Source organism: Pseudophryne corroboree, chromosome 10 (assembly GCF_028390025.1).
Source record: "Pseudophryne corroboree isolate aPseCor3 chromosome 10, aPseCor3.hap2, whole genome shotgun sequence".
In the NCBI taxonomy this organism is placed as follows: Eukaryota; Metazoa; Chordata; class Amphibia; order Anura; family Myobatrachidae; genus Pseudophryne; species Pseudophryne corroboree.
Genome location: NC_086453.1, coordinates 210,152,690 through 210,172,534, shown reverse-complemented (window position 1 = coordinate 210,172,534; position 19,845 = coordinate 210,152,690). Strand labels below are relative to the sequence as shown.

Genomic DNA, 19,845 nt, shown 5'->3' with positions numbered 1-19,845 from the left:
TGGCATGTTAGGAATAGAATAGGACACTGAGGCCAGTTTCACTTTTATGCTGAATGATATACGCAGTGGCGGATCTTGCCACGGGCAAGCAGGACTTTTGCCCGGGGCGCCGCCTTCCGGAGGGCGCTGGCGCCATCCGGAGGACGCCGCACCGTGGCAAGATCCGCCACTGCTGCCCGCTGTGTCCCTGTCCGCCTCCGCTGCCGTCCCCGTCCCCATCCCTGTCCGCCTCCTGAAGGGAACTAGACGCTATGCGTCTAGTTTTCCTTCCTGGAGAGTAACTTTGCTGAGCGGTGCGCGATGACGTCATCGCGCACCGCACAGCAAAGGTCCTCTCTACGAAGGGAACTAGACTCATAGCGTCTAGTTTCCCTTCGTGGAGAGGACCTTTTGCTGTGCGGTGCGCGATGACGTCATCGCGCACCGCTCAGCATTCAAGCGGCGCTTTTAATGTACAGGGGGCGTAATTGACCACGCCCCCTGTATTAGGCCACGCCCCATTTCCTGCCCGGGGCGCAGAGCGCCCTTGAACCGGCCCTGGATATACGTCTGTTGGGGAGATTTACATATATACGCACCTACATATATTTTTATGTTCTAGTGTCTTCTCTAATGTGCTGCGCAAACCCCCCCCTACCATGCCCCCCCACCTTCTGTGGTCCCACAGAAACCCCCATGGGTTACATACCTTATGTTGTTTTCCCTCATCATTAGCAGGGTTCCTCCTACAGTCGGCAGCAGCATTACAGCGACACTGCGGCTGCAGGCACGTAGTCAGGTGCTGCTGGAGAGTCGGGATCCAGGAGGTGAATCAGGACTATGATGAGTGACCGTGGGGGTGCCCGTCAGGAGCCATAGTTACATCTGCCTCCTATGTGCCTTCACAGGACTTGATGATACACGTGTCGGCACGGAGGTAGCGCTGAGGCACTATGTGGTAGAGCCTGATAGCAGCAGCTGTACCTGATTAGACCTGCAGCTGCTGCCAGTGCAGTGTAAAAGGAGGATGTCTTGTACAGAGACATCCTTCACTTTATTGCTTGATGAATTCAGTGGCGCCCTCCAAGGGCCGGCGCCCCTAGGCAGCCGCCTATAGTTGCCTAATGGAAGAGCCGGCCCTGGTACTGGGCCATCAGTGGCAACGCCAGGTCCTGGCACTTTTTGCAGCTACCTTATGCTGCTTGATGCTAGTTCTGGGCCTGTCATCCAGATAAATAGCACTAATTTAGCAGCAAGAAAAAAGCTTTCATTAAAAATAATATGTTCTGTCATTTTCCACTGCTGCCTCAGGTTGCCTCATTATAGACACAGCTCTAGATGGAAGTAATATAATGTCATTTCTCTAACGTCCTAAGTGGATGCTGGGGACTCCGTAAGGACCATGGGGATTAGCGGCTCCGCAGGAGACTGGGCACATCTAAAGAAAGCTTTAGGACTAGCTGGTGTGCACTGGCTCCTCCCCCTATGACCCTCCTCCAAGCCTCAGTTGGATTTCTGTGCCCGAACGAGAAGGGTGCACACTAGGTGGCTCTCCTGAGCTGCTTAGTGAAAAGTTAGTTTTAGGTTTTTTATTTTCAGTGAGTCCTGCTGGCAACAGGCTCACTGCATCGAGGGACTAAGGGGAGAAGAAGCGAACTCACCTGCGTGCAGAGTGGATTGGGCTTCTTAGGCTACTGGACATTAGCTCCAGAGGGACGATCACAGGCCCAGCCTGGATGGATCCCAGAGCCGCGCCGCCGGCCCCCTTACAGAGCCAGAAGCCTGAAGAGATCCGGAAAATCGGCGGCAGAAGACGTCCTGTCTTCAAAAAGGTAGCGCACAGCACCGCAGCTGTGCGCCATTGCTCTCAGCACACTTCACACTCCGGTCACTGAGGGTGCAGTGTGCTGGGTGGGGGCGCCCTGAGACGCAATAAAAATACCTTAAATGGCAAAAGATGCATCACATATAGCTCCTGGGCTATATGGATGCATTTAACCCATGCCAAAAATACACAAAAAACGGGAGATAAGGCCGCCGATAAGGGGGCGGAGCCTATCTCCTCAGCACACTGGCGCCATTTTCCCTCACAGCTTCGTTGGAGGGAAGCTCCCTGTCTCTCCCCTGCAGTCACTACACTACAGAAAGGGTTAAATAAAGAGAGGGGGGCACTAATTAGGCGCAGTATAAACAATACAGCAGCTATAAGGGGAAAAACACTTATATAAGGTTATCCCTGTATATATATAGCGCTCTGGTGTGTGCTGGCAAACTCTCCCTCTGTCTCCCCGAAGGGCTAGTGGGGTCCTGTCCTCTATCAGAGCATTCCCTGTGTGTGTGCTGTATGTCGGTACGTTGGTGTCGACATGTATGAGGAGAAAAATGATGTGGAGACGGAGCAGATTGCCTGTAATAGTGATGTCACCCCCTAGGGGGTCGACACCTGAGTGGATGAACTGTTGGAAGAATTACGTGATAGTGTCAGCTCTGTATAAAAGACAGTGGTTGACATGAGACAGCCGGCTACTCAGCTTGTGCCTGTCCAGACGTCTCATAGGCCGTCAGGGGCTCTAAAGCGCCCGTTACCTCAGATGGCAGATATAGACACCGACACGGATACTGACTCCAGTGTCGACGGTGAAGAGACAAATGTGACTTCCAGTAGGGCCACACGTTACATGATTGAGGCAATGAAAAATGTTTTACACATTTCTGATAATACGAGTACCACCAAAAAGGGGTTCGGTGAGGAAAAACTACCTGTAGTTTTCCTGAATCTGAGAAATTAAATGAGGTGTGTGATGATGCGTGGGTTTCCCCCGATAACAACTGATAAAAATGTTATTGGCATTATATCCTTTCCCGCCAGAGGTTAGGGTGCGTTGGGAAACACCCCCTAGGGTGGATAAAGCGCTCACACGCTGGTAAGAACAAGGGCTCTACCCTCTCCTGAGATGGCCGCCCTTAAGGATCCTGCTGATAGAAAGCAGGAGGATATCCTAAAATGTATTACACACATACTGGTGTTATACTGCGACCAGCAATCGCCTCAGCCTGGATGTGCAGTGCTGGGTTGGCGTGGTCGGATTCCCTGACTGAAAATATTGTTACCTTAGATAGGGACAGTATATTATTGCCTATAGAGCATTTTAAAGATGCATTTCTATATATGCGTGATGCACAGCGGAATATTTGCCGACTGGCATCAAGTCTAAGTACGTTGTCCATTTCTACCAGTAGAGGGTTATGGACACGTCAGTGGTCAGGTGATGCGTATTCTAAACGGCATTTGGAAATATTGCCTTATTAAGGGGAGGAGTTATTTGGGGTCGGTCTTTCAGACCTGGTGGCCACGGCAACAGCTGGGAAATCCACGTTTGTACCCCAGGTCGCCTCTCATCATGAGAAGACGCCGTATTATCAGGCGCAGTCTTTTCGTGGACAAGCGGGCAAAAGGTTCCTCTTTTCTGCCCCGTGACAGAGGGAGAGGAAAAAGGCTGCAGAAATCAGCCAGTTCCCAGGAACAGAAACCCTCTCCCGCCTCTGATAAGCCCTCAGTATGACGCTGGGGCTTTACAAGCAGAATCAGGCACGGTGGGGGGCCCGTCTCAATGAATTTCAGCGCGCAGTGGGCTCAATCGCAAGTAGACCCCTGGATCCTTCAGGTGATACTCAGGGGTACAAATTAGAATTCGAGACGTCTCCCCCTCGCCGTTTCCTAAAGTCGGCTTTACCGATGTCTCCTTCTGACAGGGAGATAGTTTTGGAAGCCATTCACAAGCTGTATTCCCAGCAGGTGATAATCAAGGTACCCCTCCTGCAACAGGGAACGGGGTATTATTCCACACTGTTGTGGTACCAAAGCCGGACGGCTTGGTGAGACCGATTATAAATCTAAAATCTTTGAACACTTACATACAGAGGTTCAAATTCAAGATTGAGTCACTTAGAGCAGTGATTGCGAACCTGGAAGAAGGGGACTACATGATGTCTCGGGACATCAAGGATGCTTACCTTCATGTAAAAAATGTACCCTTCTCATCAAGGGTACCTCAGGTTTATGGTACAGAACTGTCACTATCAGTTCAGACGCTGCCGTATGGATGGTCCACGGCACCCCGAGTCTTTACCAAGGTAATGGACGAAATGATGATATTCTTTCGAAGGAAGGGAATATTAGTTATCCCTTACTTGGACGATTCCCTGATAAGGGTAAGATCCAGGGAACAGTTGGAGGTCGGTGTAGCACTATCTCAGGTAGTGTTGCGGCAGCACGATTGGATTCTCAATATTCCAAAATCGCAGCTGGTTCCGACGACTTGTCTTCTGTTCCTAGGGATGATCCTGGACACAGTCCAGAAAAAGGTGTTTCTCCCGGAGGAGAAAGCCAGGGAGTTATCCGAGCTAGTCAGGAACCTCCTAAAACCGAGCCAAGTCTCAGTGCATCAATGCACAAGGGTTCTGGGTATAATGGTGGCTTCCTACGAAGCAATCCCATTCGGCAGATTCCACGCAAGAACTTTCCAGTGGGACCTGCTGGACAAATGGTCCGGGTCGCATCTTCAGATGCATCAGCGGATAACCCTGTCACCAAGGACAAGGGTGTCCCTCCTGTGGTGGTTGCAGAGTGCTCATCTTCTAGAGGGCCGCAGATTCGGCATTCAGGACTGGGTCCTGGTGACCACGGATGCCAGCCTGCGAGGCTGGGGAGCAGTCACACAGGGAAGGAATATCCAGGGCTTATAGTCTATCCTGGAGACGTCACTTCACATAAATATCCTAAAGCTAAGGGCCATTTACAATGCTCTAAGCTTAGCAAGACCTCTGCTTCAAGGTCAGCCGGTGTTGATCCAGTCGGACAACATCACGGCAGTCACCCACGTAAACAAACAAGGGTGGCACAAGAAGCAGGAGCAATGGCAGAAGCTGCAAGGATTTTTCGCTGGGCGGAAAACCATGTGATAGCACTGTCAGCAGTATTCATTCCGGGAGTGGACAACTGGGAAGCAGACTTCCTCAACACGACCTCCACCCGGGAGAGTGGGGACTTCACCCAGAAGTCTTCCACATGATTATAAACCGTTGGGAAAAACTCGACAGGTATTGCGCCAGGTCAAGGGACCCTCAGGCAATAGCTGTAGACGCTCTGGTAACACCGTGGGTGTACCAGTCAGTGTATGTGTTCCCTCCTCTACCTCTCATACCCAAGGTACTGAGATTGATAAGATGGAGAGGAGTAAGCACTATATTCGTGGCTCCGGATTGGCCAAGAAGGAATTGGTAACCGGAACTTCAAGAGATGCTCACGGAGGATCCGTGGCCTCTACCTCTAAGAAGGGACCTGCTCCAGCATGGACCCTGTCTGTTCCAAGACTTACCGCGGCTGCGTTTGACGGCATGGCGGTTGAATGCCGGATCCTGAAAAAAAAAAAAAAAAAGGCATTCCGGATGAAGTCATCCCTATCCTGATCAAAGCCAGGAAGGATGTAACCGCAAAACATTATCACCGCATTTGGCGAAAATATGTTGCGTGGTGCGAGGCCAGTAAGGCCCGACGGAGGAAATTCAACTGGGTCGATTCCTACATTTCCTGCAAACAGGAGTGTCTATGGGCCTGAAATTGGGGTCCATTAAGGTTCAAATTTCGGCCCTGTCAATTTTCTTCCAAAAAGAACTAGCTTCAGTCCCTGAAGTTCAGACGTTTGTAAAAGGGGTACTGCATATACAGCCTCCTTTTGTGCCTCCAGTGGCACTTTGGGATCTCAATGTAGGTTTTGGTTTCCAAAAGTCACATTGGGTTGAACCACTTAAATCTGTGGAGTTAAAATATCTCACATGGAAAGTGGTCATGCTGTTGGCCCTGGCCGGGGCCAGGCGCGTGTCAGAATTGGCGGCTTTATCCTGTAAAAGCCCTTATCTGATTTTCCATTCGGACAGGGGGAATTGAGGACTCGTCCTCAGTTTCTCCCTAAGGTGGTTTCAGCGTTTCACCTGAACCAACCTATTGTGGTGCCTGCGGCTACTAGGGACTTGGAGGACTCCAAGTTGCTAGATGTTGTCAGGGCCCTGAAAATATCCAGGACGGCTGGAGTCAGGAAAACTGACTCGCTGTTTATCCTGTATGCACCCAACAAGCTGGGTGCTCCTGCTTCTAAGCAGACTATTGCTCGTTGGATTTGTAGTACAATTCAGCTTGCACATTCTGTGGCACGCCTGCCACAGCCAAAAAATCTGTAAATGCCCACTCCACAAGGAAGGTGGGCTCATCTTGGGAGGTTGCCCGAGGGGTCTCGGCTTTACAACTTTGCCGAGCAGCTACTTGGTCAGGAGCAAATACGTTTGTAAAATTCTACAAAATTGATACCCTGGCTGAGGAGGACCTGGAGTTTCTCTCAATTGGTGCTGCAGAGTCATCCGCACTCTCCCGCCCGTTTGGGAGCTTTGGTATAATCCCCATGGTCCTTACGGAGTCCCCAGCATCCACTTAGGACGTTAGAGAAAATAAGAATTTACTTACCGATAATTCTATTTCTCGTAGTCCGTAGTGGATGCTGGGCGCCCATCCCAAGTGCGGATTGTCTGCAATACTGGTACATAGTTATTGTTACCAAAAAGATCGGGTTATTGCTGTAGTGAGCCATCTTTTCTAGAGGCTCCTCTGTTATCATGCTGTTAACTGGGTTCAGATCACAAGTTATACGGTGTGATAGGTGTGGCTGGTATGAGTCTTACCCGGGATATTCAAGATCCTTCCTTATTGTGTTCGCTCGTCCGGGCACAGTATCCTAACTGAGGCTTGGAGGAGGGTCATAGGGGGAGGAGCCAGTGCACACCAGCTAGTCCTAAAGCTTTCTTTAGATGTGCCCAGTCTCCTGTGGAGCCGCTAATCCCCATGGTCCTTACGGAGTCCCCAGCATCCACTACGGACTACGAGAAATAGAATTATCGGTAAGTAAATTCTTATTTATTTATTTTTTAAAGTTACATGTTACAGTGCATCCGGAAAGTAATTCACAGCGCTTCCCTTTTTCCACATTTTGTTATGTTATAGCCTTGTTCCAAACTGGAATCAATTAATTTTTTCCCTCAAAATTATATACACAATACCCCATAATGACAACGTGAAATAAGTGTTTTTGAGATATTTGCAAATTTATTAAAAATAAAAAAACTAAGAAATCACATGTACATAAGTATTCACAGCCTTTGCTCAATACTTTGTTGATGCACTTTTTGCAGCAATTACAGTCTCAAGTCTTTTTTTAATATGATGCCATAAGCTTGGCACACCTATCTTTAGCCATTTTCGCCCATTCCTCTTTGCATCACCTCCCCAGCTCTGTCCGGTTGGATCGGAAGCATCGGTGCACAGCCATTTTCAGATCTCTCCAGAGATGTTCAATTGGATTCAAGTCTGGGCTCTGGCTGGGCCACTCAAGGACATTCGCAGAGTTGTCCTGAAGCCACTCCTTTGATATCTTGGCTGTGTGCTTAGGGTCGTTGTCCTGCTGAAAGATGAACCGTCGCCCCAGTCTGAGGTCAAGAGCGCTCTGGAGCAGGTTTTCATCCAGGATGTCTCTGTACATTGCTGCATTCATCTTTCCCTCTATCCTGACTAGTCTCCCAGTTCCTGCCGCTGAAAAACATCCCCACAGCATGATGCTGCCACCACCATGCTTCACTGTAGGGATGGTATTGTCCTGGTGATGAGCGGTGCCTGGTTTCCTCCAAACATGACGCCTGGCATTCGCGCCAAAGACTTCAATCTTTGTCTCATCAGACCAGAGAATGTTGTTTCTCATGGTCTGTGAGTCCTTCAGGTGCATTTTGGTAAACTCCTGGTGGGCTGCCGTGTGCTTTTTACTAAGAAGTGGCTTCCGTCTGGCCACTCTACCATACAGTCCTGATTGGTGGATTACTGCAGAGATGGTTGTACTTCTGGAAGGTTCTCCTCTCTCCAGAGGAGTGCTGTAGCTCTGACAGAGTGACCACCGGGTTCTTGGTCACCTCCCTGACTAGGGCCCTTCTCCCCTGATCGCTCAGTATAGACAATTGGACAGCTCTAGGAAGAGTCCTGGTGGTTCCGAACGTCTTCCATTTACGGATGATGGAGGCCACTGTGCTCATTGGGACCTTCGAAGGAGCAGATATTTTTCTGTACCCTTCCCCAGATTTGTGCCTCGAGACAATCCTGTCTCCGAGGTCTACAGACAACTCCTCTGACTTCATGCTTGATTTGTGCTCAGACATGCACTATCAAGTGTGGGAGCTTATATAGACAGGTGTGTGCCTTTCCAAATCATGTCCAATCAACTGAATTTACCACAGGTTGACTCCAGTTAAGCTGTTTGAACATCTCAAGTATGATCAGTGGAAATAGGATGCACCTGAGCTCAATTTTGAGCTTCATGACAAAGTCTGTAAATACTTATGTACATGTGATTTCTTAGTTTTTTTTATCTACTATATAAAAGCGAAAATCTGTCCTTCTGTCTTTCTATACAAATCCACAGTTTACAAGCGAAGATCGTGAAATTTTACATACGAGCGTATTAAAACACGACGAAGGCAATTAAAACAATTAGAAATCCCTAGCACCCCTTGGGGGGTGGGTGGGGGAGACAGCAGCACAGAGTATATCAGGAGACAGCATAACTCCGGAATTGCTGGAGCAATATACTCAAAAATTGGTAAACGTATGCCTTACAATCTGGAAACGAACACTGTGTGGGTCAGACACCCCTAGGGATGGGACAGCAGCACAGAGTATGTCAGCAGACAGCATAACTGTGGAAAGCCTGGAGCAATTTACACCAAACTTGGTAAACATCTGACTTACAATCTGTGAATAAACTCTGTGGGGGATAGACACCCTTAGAGGTGGGACAGCAGCACAGAGTATTTCAGTAGACAGTGTAACTCCCGAATGCCTGGACCAATTTACAACAAACTTGGGACACATATGACTTACAAGCTGGGAACAAACACTGTGCGGGTAAGACACCCCTAGCACCCCTAGGGGTGAGGCAGCAGCACAGAGTTTTTCAGCAGACAGCATAACTCTGGAATGCCTGGAGCAGTTTACACCAAACTTGCTACACATATGACTTACACTCTGGAAACAAACACTGTGAGGGTAACACACCACTAACACCCCTAGGGGTGGGCCAGCAGCACACACTATATCAGGACATGCATGATATGTCAGTGATGACAGGACTGCATGTGACAGGGCCAGTGACATGATGTGAGGAGGGGAATGCAGGTAGCACAAAACCACAAACTGAGAGTTATATAGTGGAAGTAGCACGGTCCCACGATCAGGAGATACATAATGTGTTGCGCTATATAAGAAACTGAAAAAAAAAATGATAATTTCACTGGGGCACTGACATGATGTGAGGAGGGGAATGGAGGCAGCAGGAAGCCACAGACTGAGAGTTGTATAGTAGGAAGAGCAGGGTCCCTTGGGGGACCAAAAAGGGGTCTGGCCACTACACAAAGTGTGTCAAGGAAACAAGATATGCCTATATACTAAATCTCCAACCAACGTAAATTAACGAACAACTATCATTCTAATTTACCATCCTCATCCCGTAGCAAAGCACGGGTATTCAGCTATCTACAATGTTATTTATACTGTGTGTTTAATATTTACATTTATTTTTGTAAACAGACATTCTTAAGATCCCGGGCAACGCTGGGTACTCCAGCTAGTTTTTAATAAATTTGCAAAAATCATAAAAAAAACTTTTTTCACGCCGTCATTATGGGGTATTGTGGGGGTAATTCCAAGTTGATCGCATCAGGAATTTTTTTAGCAGTTGGGCAAAACCATGTGCACTGCGGGGGGGGGGGGGGAGGGGGGGCAGATATAACATTTGCAGAGAGAGTTAGATTTGGGTGGGGTGAGTTCAATCTGCAATCTAAATTGCAGTGTAAAAATAAAGCAGCCAGTATTTACCCTGCACAGAAACAAAATAACCCACCCAAATCTAACTCTCTATGCAAATGTTATATCAGCCCCCCCTGCAGTGCACATGGTTTTGCCCAACTGCTAAAAAAATTTCCTGCTGCGATCAACTCTGAATTACCCCCTGTGTGTAGAATTTTGAGGGAAAAAAATTATTTATTCCATTTTGGATTAAGGCTGTAACATAACAAAATGTGGAAAAAGTGAAGCGCTATGAATACTTTCCGGATGCACTGTATGTATACATTTAGATGAAGATTACAACTTTTGAGCAGTATAAACAAAAAATGTACATAAAAGATATATAAATGTTTTTACCTTATTTGTTTCTACCTGTATTATTGAGTTCACACAGATTAATACATTGAGGTTATTAGGTAATGGGTTACTTAAAGGACTGCTAAAGTACTCCATTCCTAAACAAGGCAAACCTTCCAGTGGTACGCCCCCGATCTTGCTTCCCAGGCCTCAGGAGGGGAAATTGTTACTTAGCCTGTTTGTGTTGGTAGTGAGTAGCATGCTTTGCCACACGGAAGTCTACTTCTGGGCACCCAACTTCAGATAAGTTGGAAAAGGAGCTCAGAAAAGTTGTGAAAAATGAAATAATGGAAACAATGTAATTTTCGTTAAAGGGAAATGTATACTTTTTTTAGTGTTTAGGAGCCCGTGGGCATGATTTTGGGTCATATGCAATGTCAGTATTCATACAGTTGAGTTTTTTTTTCTTTGCTTCTGCACAAAAAGCTGTAAAAACGCATATACTACACAGAGCCGTAGGCGCGATTGATACATACGGTATAAGTAGTGTACTGGGGATGTGTTGGGCGTTCGTGGGATGTGACTGAGAGGTGGCCCATCAGATGCACTAAACTGGTCTGTCCTATGGCAGTGTTATGGCTGTGTCACTGATGTGGTTGTGTACACGGAGTAATTGCTCACATTGGGGGCCATACTGATACAGAAAATCTGTACCTACCATAGGTCTGGTGCAAGTTTTGATGATGCAACCAATGGGGACATCTAGAGACGCACCAAGCGTATTACAGCATCTACAGACACTGAGTGATATGTGCAAGGTGATAAAGGCACCAGCCAATCAGCTGCAATATGTAAATTAACAGTTAGGAGCTGATTGGCTGGTGCCTTTATTACCTTGCACATATCAATGGTTTATAACTTCCTTATGCCTTCTCCAGGTTAATACATCTGCCCCTCAGTGCTTGCCCAGTCTGACTTATGGCCGTACACCTGGGGGAGGGCTGATGCTAGTATTAGTATAATGTCACAGGCACTACTATGGCAAAACACGCTAAAGCGGGTACAGCACAGAACCAAGCCCTTTATGGTTATTTTTTATTTCTTCCATTAATTTAGCAAAGCATTGCTCTCAAAATGTTTTTGAGCTGAACTCCTAGAATGTACTGTATATTAGGAATTTTAGATCAGGACTCACTGTTCAAAACAGCTTTATCATTGCATGTCACCAGGTCCTACTTAACCAAAGGAAACTAGAAAAGTATCTTTAGCAGCTTAGCGTCATTTAGGCTTCTACATCTCTTGCTATATAATATGTATTTATTGAACAGGTATGACCTCTGGCATATTGAGGTGGAACAAGGAAAGTTTACCAATCTCCGCAAGAGGCTACAACAAGATGAAGAAGAGCTGGACAGGCAGAACAAAGACTCGGCAGAGCAGCGAGTGCAGAGGGAGAAAGCATCACTGACTCTGGCAGAGCAGAGAAAGCAGACAGAAAAGCTGTAAGTAAGCAGAGGGCAAGTCAGTGTGAGTTCTGTGTGATTTATACAGCAACCAAGGTGCAGAAGGGCCTGAAATGCTGCTTATGGGGACTGTATATACTTTGCTTATCTGGGAAAGGTTGCATGTCTGAGACATTTAGGGGGGAATTCAATTGCAGGTGATAACCCGTTTTTTTAAGTGAAAAGTTTTCACTTTTCATGAAAAGTGGTTATCACCCAATTCATTTGCAGGTGAAGTTAACACACGATTATTCTCCATATAGTTTAACATATTTTTTTTTCCTCCACCTGCTGAGCCAGTGAATAGTTGGGGAAAATCCCCATTTTAAGGTAAAAATGTCGGGACTTGGTTCAGAAGCACTGGGAAAAAAACTTCTAATTATTAATTAATAGACAATTATTATTTCTCATACGTCCTAGAGGATGCTGGGGTCCATTTCATGGAACAGTATAGACTGTTCCGCAGGAGCCATGGGCACTTTAAGACTTTTCAAGGGTGTGAACTGGCTCCTCCCTCTATGTCCCTCCTCCAGACCTCAGAAATAGAAATGTGCCCAGGCAGACTAAATGCACTCCAGAGGAGCTCTACTGAGTTTCTCTGAAAAGACTTATGTTAGGTTTTTTCTTTTCAGGGAGAACTGCTGGCAACAGTCTCCCTGCTTCGTGGGACTGAGGGGGCAGAAGTAGGAACCAACTTCCTAAAGAGTTTCATGGCTCTGCTTCTGGCTGAGAGGACACCATTAGCTCCTGAAGGGAACTGAACGCTAGCCGTGCCTAGATGCTCACTCCCACAGCATACCGTCACCCCCCTCACAGAGCCAGAAGTCAGAAGACAGTTGAGTGTTAGAAGACAGATCTTCAATCAAGAAAATGACGGCTAAAGGTACCGCGTGGCTGTCGGGAGCGCAGCGTGCCATGTTGCCCACACATACACAGGCACTGCAGGGTGCAAGGCACGTGGGGGGGCGCCCTGGGCAGCATGAAACCTATGGAAACTGGCATAAATAAGGGGCATAAGTTGCTGAGGCACAGTCCTACCCCCGCCAGTACAAAAAATTACCTCATAAATCTGAGGAGAAACACACCATTGAAGAGTGGAGCTTCCTCCTCAGTCAGCCAGCACACTGCTCAGCACCATTTTCTCTCTCTCCTCAGGCTGCAGAGACAATGCTGGTCCTCCTCCACTACTGAACCAGTATCAGGGTGCAAAACAAGGGGGGGGGGGGCACAGTGAATTTGGTGCTATATAATTGTGTGATTACCATTATAAAAGCTCTGCATGTCAGTGGGCATTTTGTGTTCACAGACATTGTGTTACTGGCGCTGGGTTGTGAACTGGCAAATCCTATCTGTGTCTCTCTGACAGATTTTACTGTGGGTCTGTCCCCTATAAGTCCCGTATTGTCTGTAGTGTGGTTGAGCACGTGTGTGACATGTCTATGGCAGGGAATCTCTTCCTCTGTGGAAGACATGTTAGAGACACAGAGGTGTAATATGACACCAAGAGACTGACTGGGTGAAAGGTTACATGATAGTGTGAATCACTTCTGAATCTCATACAGAAAACTGAATATAATCTGTTGAAGATGTGATTTTTAATAGTTCTGCCTTTCATTCACAGGGAACCCTCTGGGTCACATAAAAATTTGCAAGTAGTACAAACTGATACCGACACGGACTCTGTTTCCTGTGTCGGCACTAGTGATTCCAGGGGAATAGGTCCTAAATTAGCAAAAAGCATTCAAAACATGTTTTAGCTATAAAGGTGGTGTTAGAAGTTACGAAGCCCCTCTTTTACCATAAGGAGAGGGGTTTACTTTAGTAAAGAAGTAATGTAATTTTCCCTCCACCTCAGGAACAGTCTCTTGGAGGGAGTCTGATTTAACCTGAAAAGAAATTTCAGATTCCCAAAAGGAATTCAGGCAGCTTACCTTTTTCCAAAAGGTGGGAGTCACCCCGCATTTTAGACAGGGCCCTGTCATACAAGAGAAAAGGTGTTTCTCCCTGCGCCTGGAATGGCTTCACTTAAGAAGCCGACAGGCGCAAGTGAGTGAAGTCATCTATTGATGTGGCCAATGGGACACTACTCAGGCCTACCATTGTCTGTGCGTGGGTGAGTAGTGCTATTGAGAAGTGGTCAGAAAACTTGTCATTAGACATTGACACAATAGATGGAGACGAGATACTCCTAACGTTAGGTCATATCAAAGACGCTGCTGCGTACGTACTAGAAACCATGAAATATATTGGTCTCTTGGGATCAAGAACCGCTACCATGGCAGTATCGGCTCGGAGGGCGTTGTCGATTCGCCAGTGGAATGCTGATGCAGATTCCAAAAGAAATATGGAGGCTCTCCCGTATAAAGGTGAGGCCTTGTTTGGTGATGGGCTGGCTGCGTTAGTCTCGGCGGCTACCGCAGGTAAGTCGACATTCTTGCCTTATGCTCCTACACCGGCGAAAAAGACACATCACTCTCACATGCAATTTTTCGGCCAACAAATACAAAAAGGCCAAAGGTTCTCCCTTTTTTGCAGGTAGGGGAATGGGGAAAGGAAAGAAATCCGCAGCGTCTCCTGGATCGCAGGAGCAGAAGTCCACCCCTGCTTCCGCCAAATCTGCAGCATGACGCTGGGACTCCCTTGCGGGAGTCCACGCGGGTGGGAGCACATCTGAAACTTTTCAGTTAAATCTGGATTCAATCTGGCCTGGACCCATGTGTCTTACAAATAGTGTCCCATGGGTACAAACTGGAGTTTCAAGACGTCCCCCCATGCCGATTTTTCAAATCGACCTTGCCAGCTTCTCTTCCAGAAAGAGAGTCAGTAACAACGGCAATTCAAAAATTATGTCAGGATCAGGTCATTGTCCTGGTACCCTTGTCACAGCAAGAAGAAGGTTTTTATTCAAGCCTCTTCATAGTTCCGAAGCCGGGCGGCTCGGTCAGACCGATTTTAAACCTGAAAAATCTGAAACTCTACCTGAAAAGGTTCAAGTTCAAGATGGAATCCCTGAGGGTAGTGATTTCCAGTCTGGAGGAGGGGGACTTCATGGTGTCAGTAGACATAAAGGATGCTTACTTGCATGTTCCCATTTATCCTCCTCACCAAGCTTATCTGAGATTCGCAGTACAGGATTGCTGTTACCAGTTCCAGACGTTGCCGTTCGGACTCTCCACGGCACTCTCCCTGTCAATACTCCAACAACACGGTTGGATCATGAATTTTCCAAAGTCGCAGTTGGAACCGACGACAAGATTGTCCTTTTTAGGGATGATTCTGGACACAGAAGTATGGAGAGTATTTCTTCCAGTGGAAAAGGCTCTGGAAATCCAGAAAATGGTCAAACAAATATTGAAACCAACAAGCGTGTCTATCCATCAATGCATTCGGTTGTTGGGGAAAATGGTAGCGGCCTACGAGGCCATACAGTTTGGCCGATTTCATGCCAGAGTATTCCAGTGAGACCTGTTGGACAAGTGGTCCGGATCCCACCTACACATGCACCGGAATAATCCTGTCCCCCCAAAACCAGGATTTCGCTCTTGTGGTGGCTACACAGTTCTCACCTACTAGAGGGACGCAGGTTTGGGATTCTCGACTGGGTCTTAATAACCACGGATGCAAGTCTCCGATGCTGGGGGAAAGCTTCCAAGGAAAATGGTCAAGTCAGGAAGCCTGCCTTCACATAATCTTTCTGGAATTGAGAGCCATTTACAATGGCCTTCTACAAGCGGTACATCTTCTTCAAGATCATCCCATGCAGATCCAGTCAGACAATGTAACAGCAGTCACGTACATAAACAGGCAAGGCGGAACAAAAAGCAGAGCGGCAATGGCAGAGGTGACAAGGATTCTCCTCTGGGCAGAAAGACATGTAAGAGCTCTGTCGGCAATTTTCATTCCGGGAGTGGACAACTGGGAAGCAGACTTCCTCAGCAGACACTATCTCCATACAGGAGAGTGGGGCCTCCACCAAGAAGTCTTCGCAGAGGTGACAAGTCTTTGGTTAGTTCCTCAAGTAGACATGATGGCATCTTGATTAATCAAGAAGCTTCAGAGATATTGTTCCAGGTCGAGAGACCCTCAAGCAATAGCAGTGGATACACTAGTGACCCAGTGGGTGTTTCGGTCGATATATGTTTTCCCTCCACTTCCACTGATTCCAAAAGTTCTCAAAATAATAAGAAGAACAAGAGTTCGAGCAATCTTCATTGCCCAAGACTGGCCAAGGAGGGCTTGGTATCCAGATCTTCAGGAGTTGCTCATAGAAGATCCTCGGCCTCTTCCTCCTCGAGAGGACCTACTACAGCAGGGGCCGTGTGTGTTTCAAGACTTGCCGTGGCTACGTTTGACGGCATGGCTGTTGAGCGCCGGATCCTAGCCCGAAAGGGTATTCCCAAGGAAGTCATCTCCACTCTTATTCAGGCCAGGAAAGGAGTAACGTCTAAACATTACCACCGTATTTGGAGAAAATATGTGTCTTGGTGTGAACCCAAGAAGGCTCCTACGGAAGAGTTTGAGTTGGGACGTTTTCTCCATTTTCTGCAGGCTGGTGTGGATGCGGGCCTTAGATTGGGGTCAATCAAGGTCCAGATTTCGGCCTTATCAGTTTTCTTTCAAAAACATTTGGCCTCCTTTCCAGAAGTTCAGACGTTCGTGAAAGGGGTTCTGCACATCCAGCCTCCATTTGTGCCTCCAGTGGCACCATGGGACCTTAATGTGGTGTTGCAGATCCTTCAATCAGATTGGTTTGAACCTCTGCAGGAGATAGAATTGAAGTTTTCTCACTTGGAAAGTGGTAATGCTTTTGGCCTTGGCATCCGCAAGGCGGGTGTCTGAGTTGGGGGCCTTGTCTCACAAGAGCCCTTTCCTGATCTTCCATGAAGATAGGGCAGAGTTAAGAACTCATCACCAATTTCTTCCAAAGGTGGTTTCGTCCTTCCACATAAACCAACCTATTGTGGTGCCAGTAGCTACTGACACTTTCACTGAGTCACAGTCTCTAGATGTGGTTAGAGCTTTGAAGATTTATGTCGCAAGAACAGCTTGGTTACGGAAAACAGAGGCTCTGTTTGTCCTGTATGCTCCCAGCAAGATTGGGTGTCCTGCTTCTAAGCAGACTATTGCGCGCTGGATCAGAGGTACGATTCAGCACGCTTATTCTACGGCTGGATTGCCGTTACCTACGTCGATGAAGGCCCATTCTACTAGGAAGGTGGGCTTGTCCTGGGCGGCTGCCCGGGGGTCTCGGCATTGCAACTTTGCCGAGCAGCTACTTGGTCAGGGTCAAACACTTTTGCTAAATTTTATAAGTTTGACACTTTGGCCGATGAGGACCTCAAGTTTGGTCAATCGGTGCTGCAGGGTCATCCGCACTCCGGCCCGTACTGGAGCTTTGGTATAAACCCCATTGTCATGAAATGGACCCCAGCATCCTCTAGGACGTATGAGAAAACAGGATTTTAATACCTACCGGTAAATCCTTTTCTCCTAGTCCGTAGAGGATGCTGGGCGCCCGACCCAGTGCGTACTTTACCTGCAGTTATTAGTTTGTAGTTACACAAGTGTTGTGTGACGGTTATTTTCAGCATGTTGCTGCAAAAGTTGTTCATGCCCGTTGGCATGGGTTGTGTTGAATGCCATGTTGTGCAGCATGGTTGAGGTGTGAGCTGGTATGAATCTCACCATTAGTATAACAGTAAATTCTTTCCTCGAAATGTCCGTCTCCCTGGCCACAGTTCCTATAACTGAGGCCTGGAGGAGGGGCATAGAGGGAGGAGCCAGTTCACACCCTTGAAAAGTCTTAAAGTGCCCATGGCTCCTGCGGAACCGTCTATACCCCATGGTCAGGACTAGGAGAAAAGGATTTACCGGTAGGTATTAAAATCCTGTTTTTTTTAATTATATATTATTTTTTTTGGCCAATAATGACATGTCATTTTTGGGGTGAAAATATGCTAAATGCAGAAAAATGGGTTAATTAATGTAGGACAGGTACAGTATATGGAGGTGCTGTATGAATGGGACAGGTATTTTTAAGATTGTAGGTGGGTGTTTTCCCAAGGTTTTTTAAAAGTGGCTTACTATGACACAAATCTCCTATATTAATAGCACAGATCTGTGACTCTGTGCCTGTGTGTATAATGCTGGGCGTGGCTAAGAGCTCTCATTGGGTTAGCAGCAGGTCTATCACACCCAGTCCACAGCTGATTGGACGAGAAATGCCCTCCCACACAGGTTACATCCAATGGTAGGCTCTGCCCTTTGGCTGCTGTGTGCTCCGAGAGCAGGATTAACAATGGGGCTGATGGAGCTGCAGCTCCAGGTCCACACCCCAAAATAGGCCCACTGCATCTGCAGCAACATACCCTCCAACAATTTACACATAAAAATCGGTACAAATTCGAACAGGGGGCGTGGCCGCGCCCCTTTTCCGATACTTTCAATGGAAGTTTGGAGAACCAAAAAATCGGTACAGACCGTAAAAAAAAGGTTCTGTACCTGCCAAAAAGGTACAGTTGGAGGGTATGCCACTGCATCTGCAGCAAGTCTCTGCGCTGTAGATAGGGGAAAAAAACCTTTTACTGCAGAGTCCTATGTCCTGCTGCCATTCCGACTGCGCCCTCCGGCATCAACATTCCCCACTCCCTAGCCGCGGCGCATCTGCAACAAAAGCTGCTGCGGCCACCGGCATATATGTGTATGAAAGCGGCGGAGCGGAAGGCTTTCATAGCCCTCCCTGCACCGCATACTCTCTGAGCCCCGGAGCCTCCTCTGCACGTGATGTCACAGAAGTGCCTCCCCGCCACAGCCGCGCGGTATCCGTTTGGATGGTCAACCATGTTATGGTCTACAGTCATTAGGTCGACCACTGTTGGTCGGCATTGACATGGTGGACATGAACACATGGTTGAAACATGAAAATGCTCGACATATGACAGGTCAACATATGAAAAGGTCAACATGGCTTTTACAAATAAATAGATTTTTAAAATTGTCATACTTTACCATCCACGTGGACTACAATTGGGAATGGTAACCTGTGCCGAGCGAAGCGAGCCATGCAAAGGGACGTGGTACACTAATTGGGGTTCCTGGTCATGTTACGGAAAAAATGACACCAAAAACAGTTCCAAAATCCACGTTTACCTTTTCATATGTCGACCTGTCAAGTGTCGACCAGTTTCATGTGTCGACCTTGTGCCCATGTCGACCATGCCAATGTCGACCAATAGTGGTCGACCTAATGACTGTCGAACATAACATGGTCGACCATTCATACTGGAACCCAGCCACGCCCAGATCCCCAGAGGCCCTGACTCAGCAACACAGCACCTGGGTGCCGGCCTGGAATCCCCGAGATGGTTAATGTAACGGATAGAGTGGGTGATATCGCGGAGGGTAATGTCTGGACTTGAATCAATGTAAAAGGTGACAGTGCTGTGCAGTGGGTGTGCAGTGTCACTGACACTGCACAGCACTCTCACCTTTTATGTAGATTCAGCGAGTCAGTCAGTTCTGCCAGCCAGTCACTATTGTTAGCGCTGGTGTCCCAACGCGCCGCATTACAGGGAAGTAGACACACTGAATAGACTACAGCTCCCAGCAGCCCTTAGCGCCGAAGAATTCCGGCGCTAAGGGCTGCTGGGAGCTGTAGTTTATTGAGTGCATCCTCTTCCCTGTAATGCGGTGCATTGGGACACTGGCGCTAACAATAGTGACTGGCTGCTGTGCGAGCCTCCAGGAGAGCTACTGCCAAAAGGAGGACAGCAGCTTGGCTGCTTCCAGGAGGAGAAGCATTACCCACCCCTCACCCACTCGTAGTACCTCCGGCCCCCATCCACGGCACCCCCCCCCTCCCCCCCTCCACCAACTGTGGGGGCTCCGGACCCCCTCCTTCACCCGCAGCACCCGCCCCTCCCCCGCGCACCCCCCCCTCCCCCCCCGTGGCACCCCGCAACCGCTCCTCCCTCACCTGCGGTGGCTGCGGTCCCCCACCCGCGGTACCCACGCTCCCTCTCCTACCCGCGGCAGCCCTGGACCCCATCCGCGTCTCCCCGGCACCCGCCACTCCCCCAACCACAGCACCTACTAGGTGATTCATCAGGCCCTGCGTGCACTGTTTACGCCGTT

At 48.0% G+C, this 19,845-nt stretch overlaps 1 protein-coding gene across 1 annotated transcript in view; it reads left to right on the top strand.

Annotated features, from left to right (window-relative positions):
- CFAP74 (cilia and flagella associated protein 74) overlaps nt 1–19,845 on the top strand; it is a 741,155-nt gene that overhangs the window by 130,398 nt on the left and 590,912 nt on the right. The window contains exon 7 of the mRNA XM_063943052.1: nt 11,539–11,712. Within this exon, the coding sequence (XP_063799122.1) occupies nt 11,539–11,712 (174 nt within the window). The remainder of the gene's footprint in view (nt 1–11,538; nt 11,713–19,845) is intronic.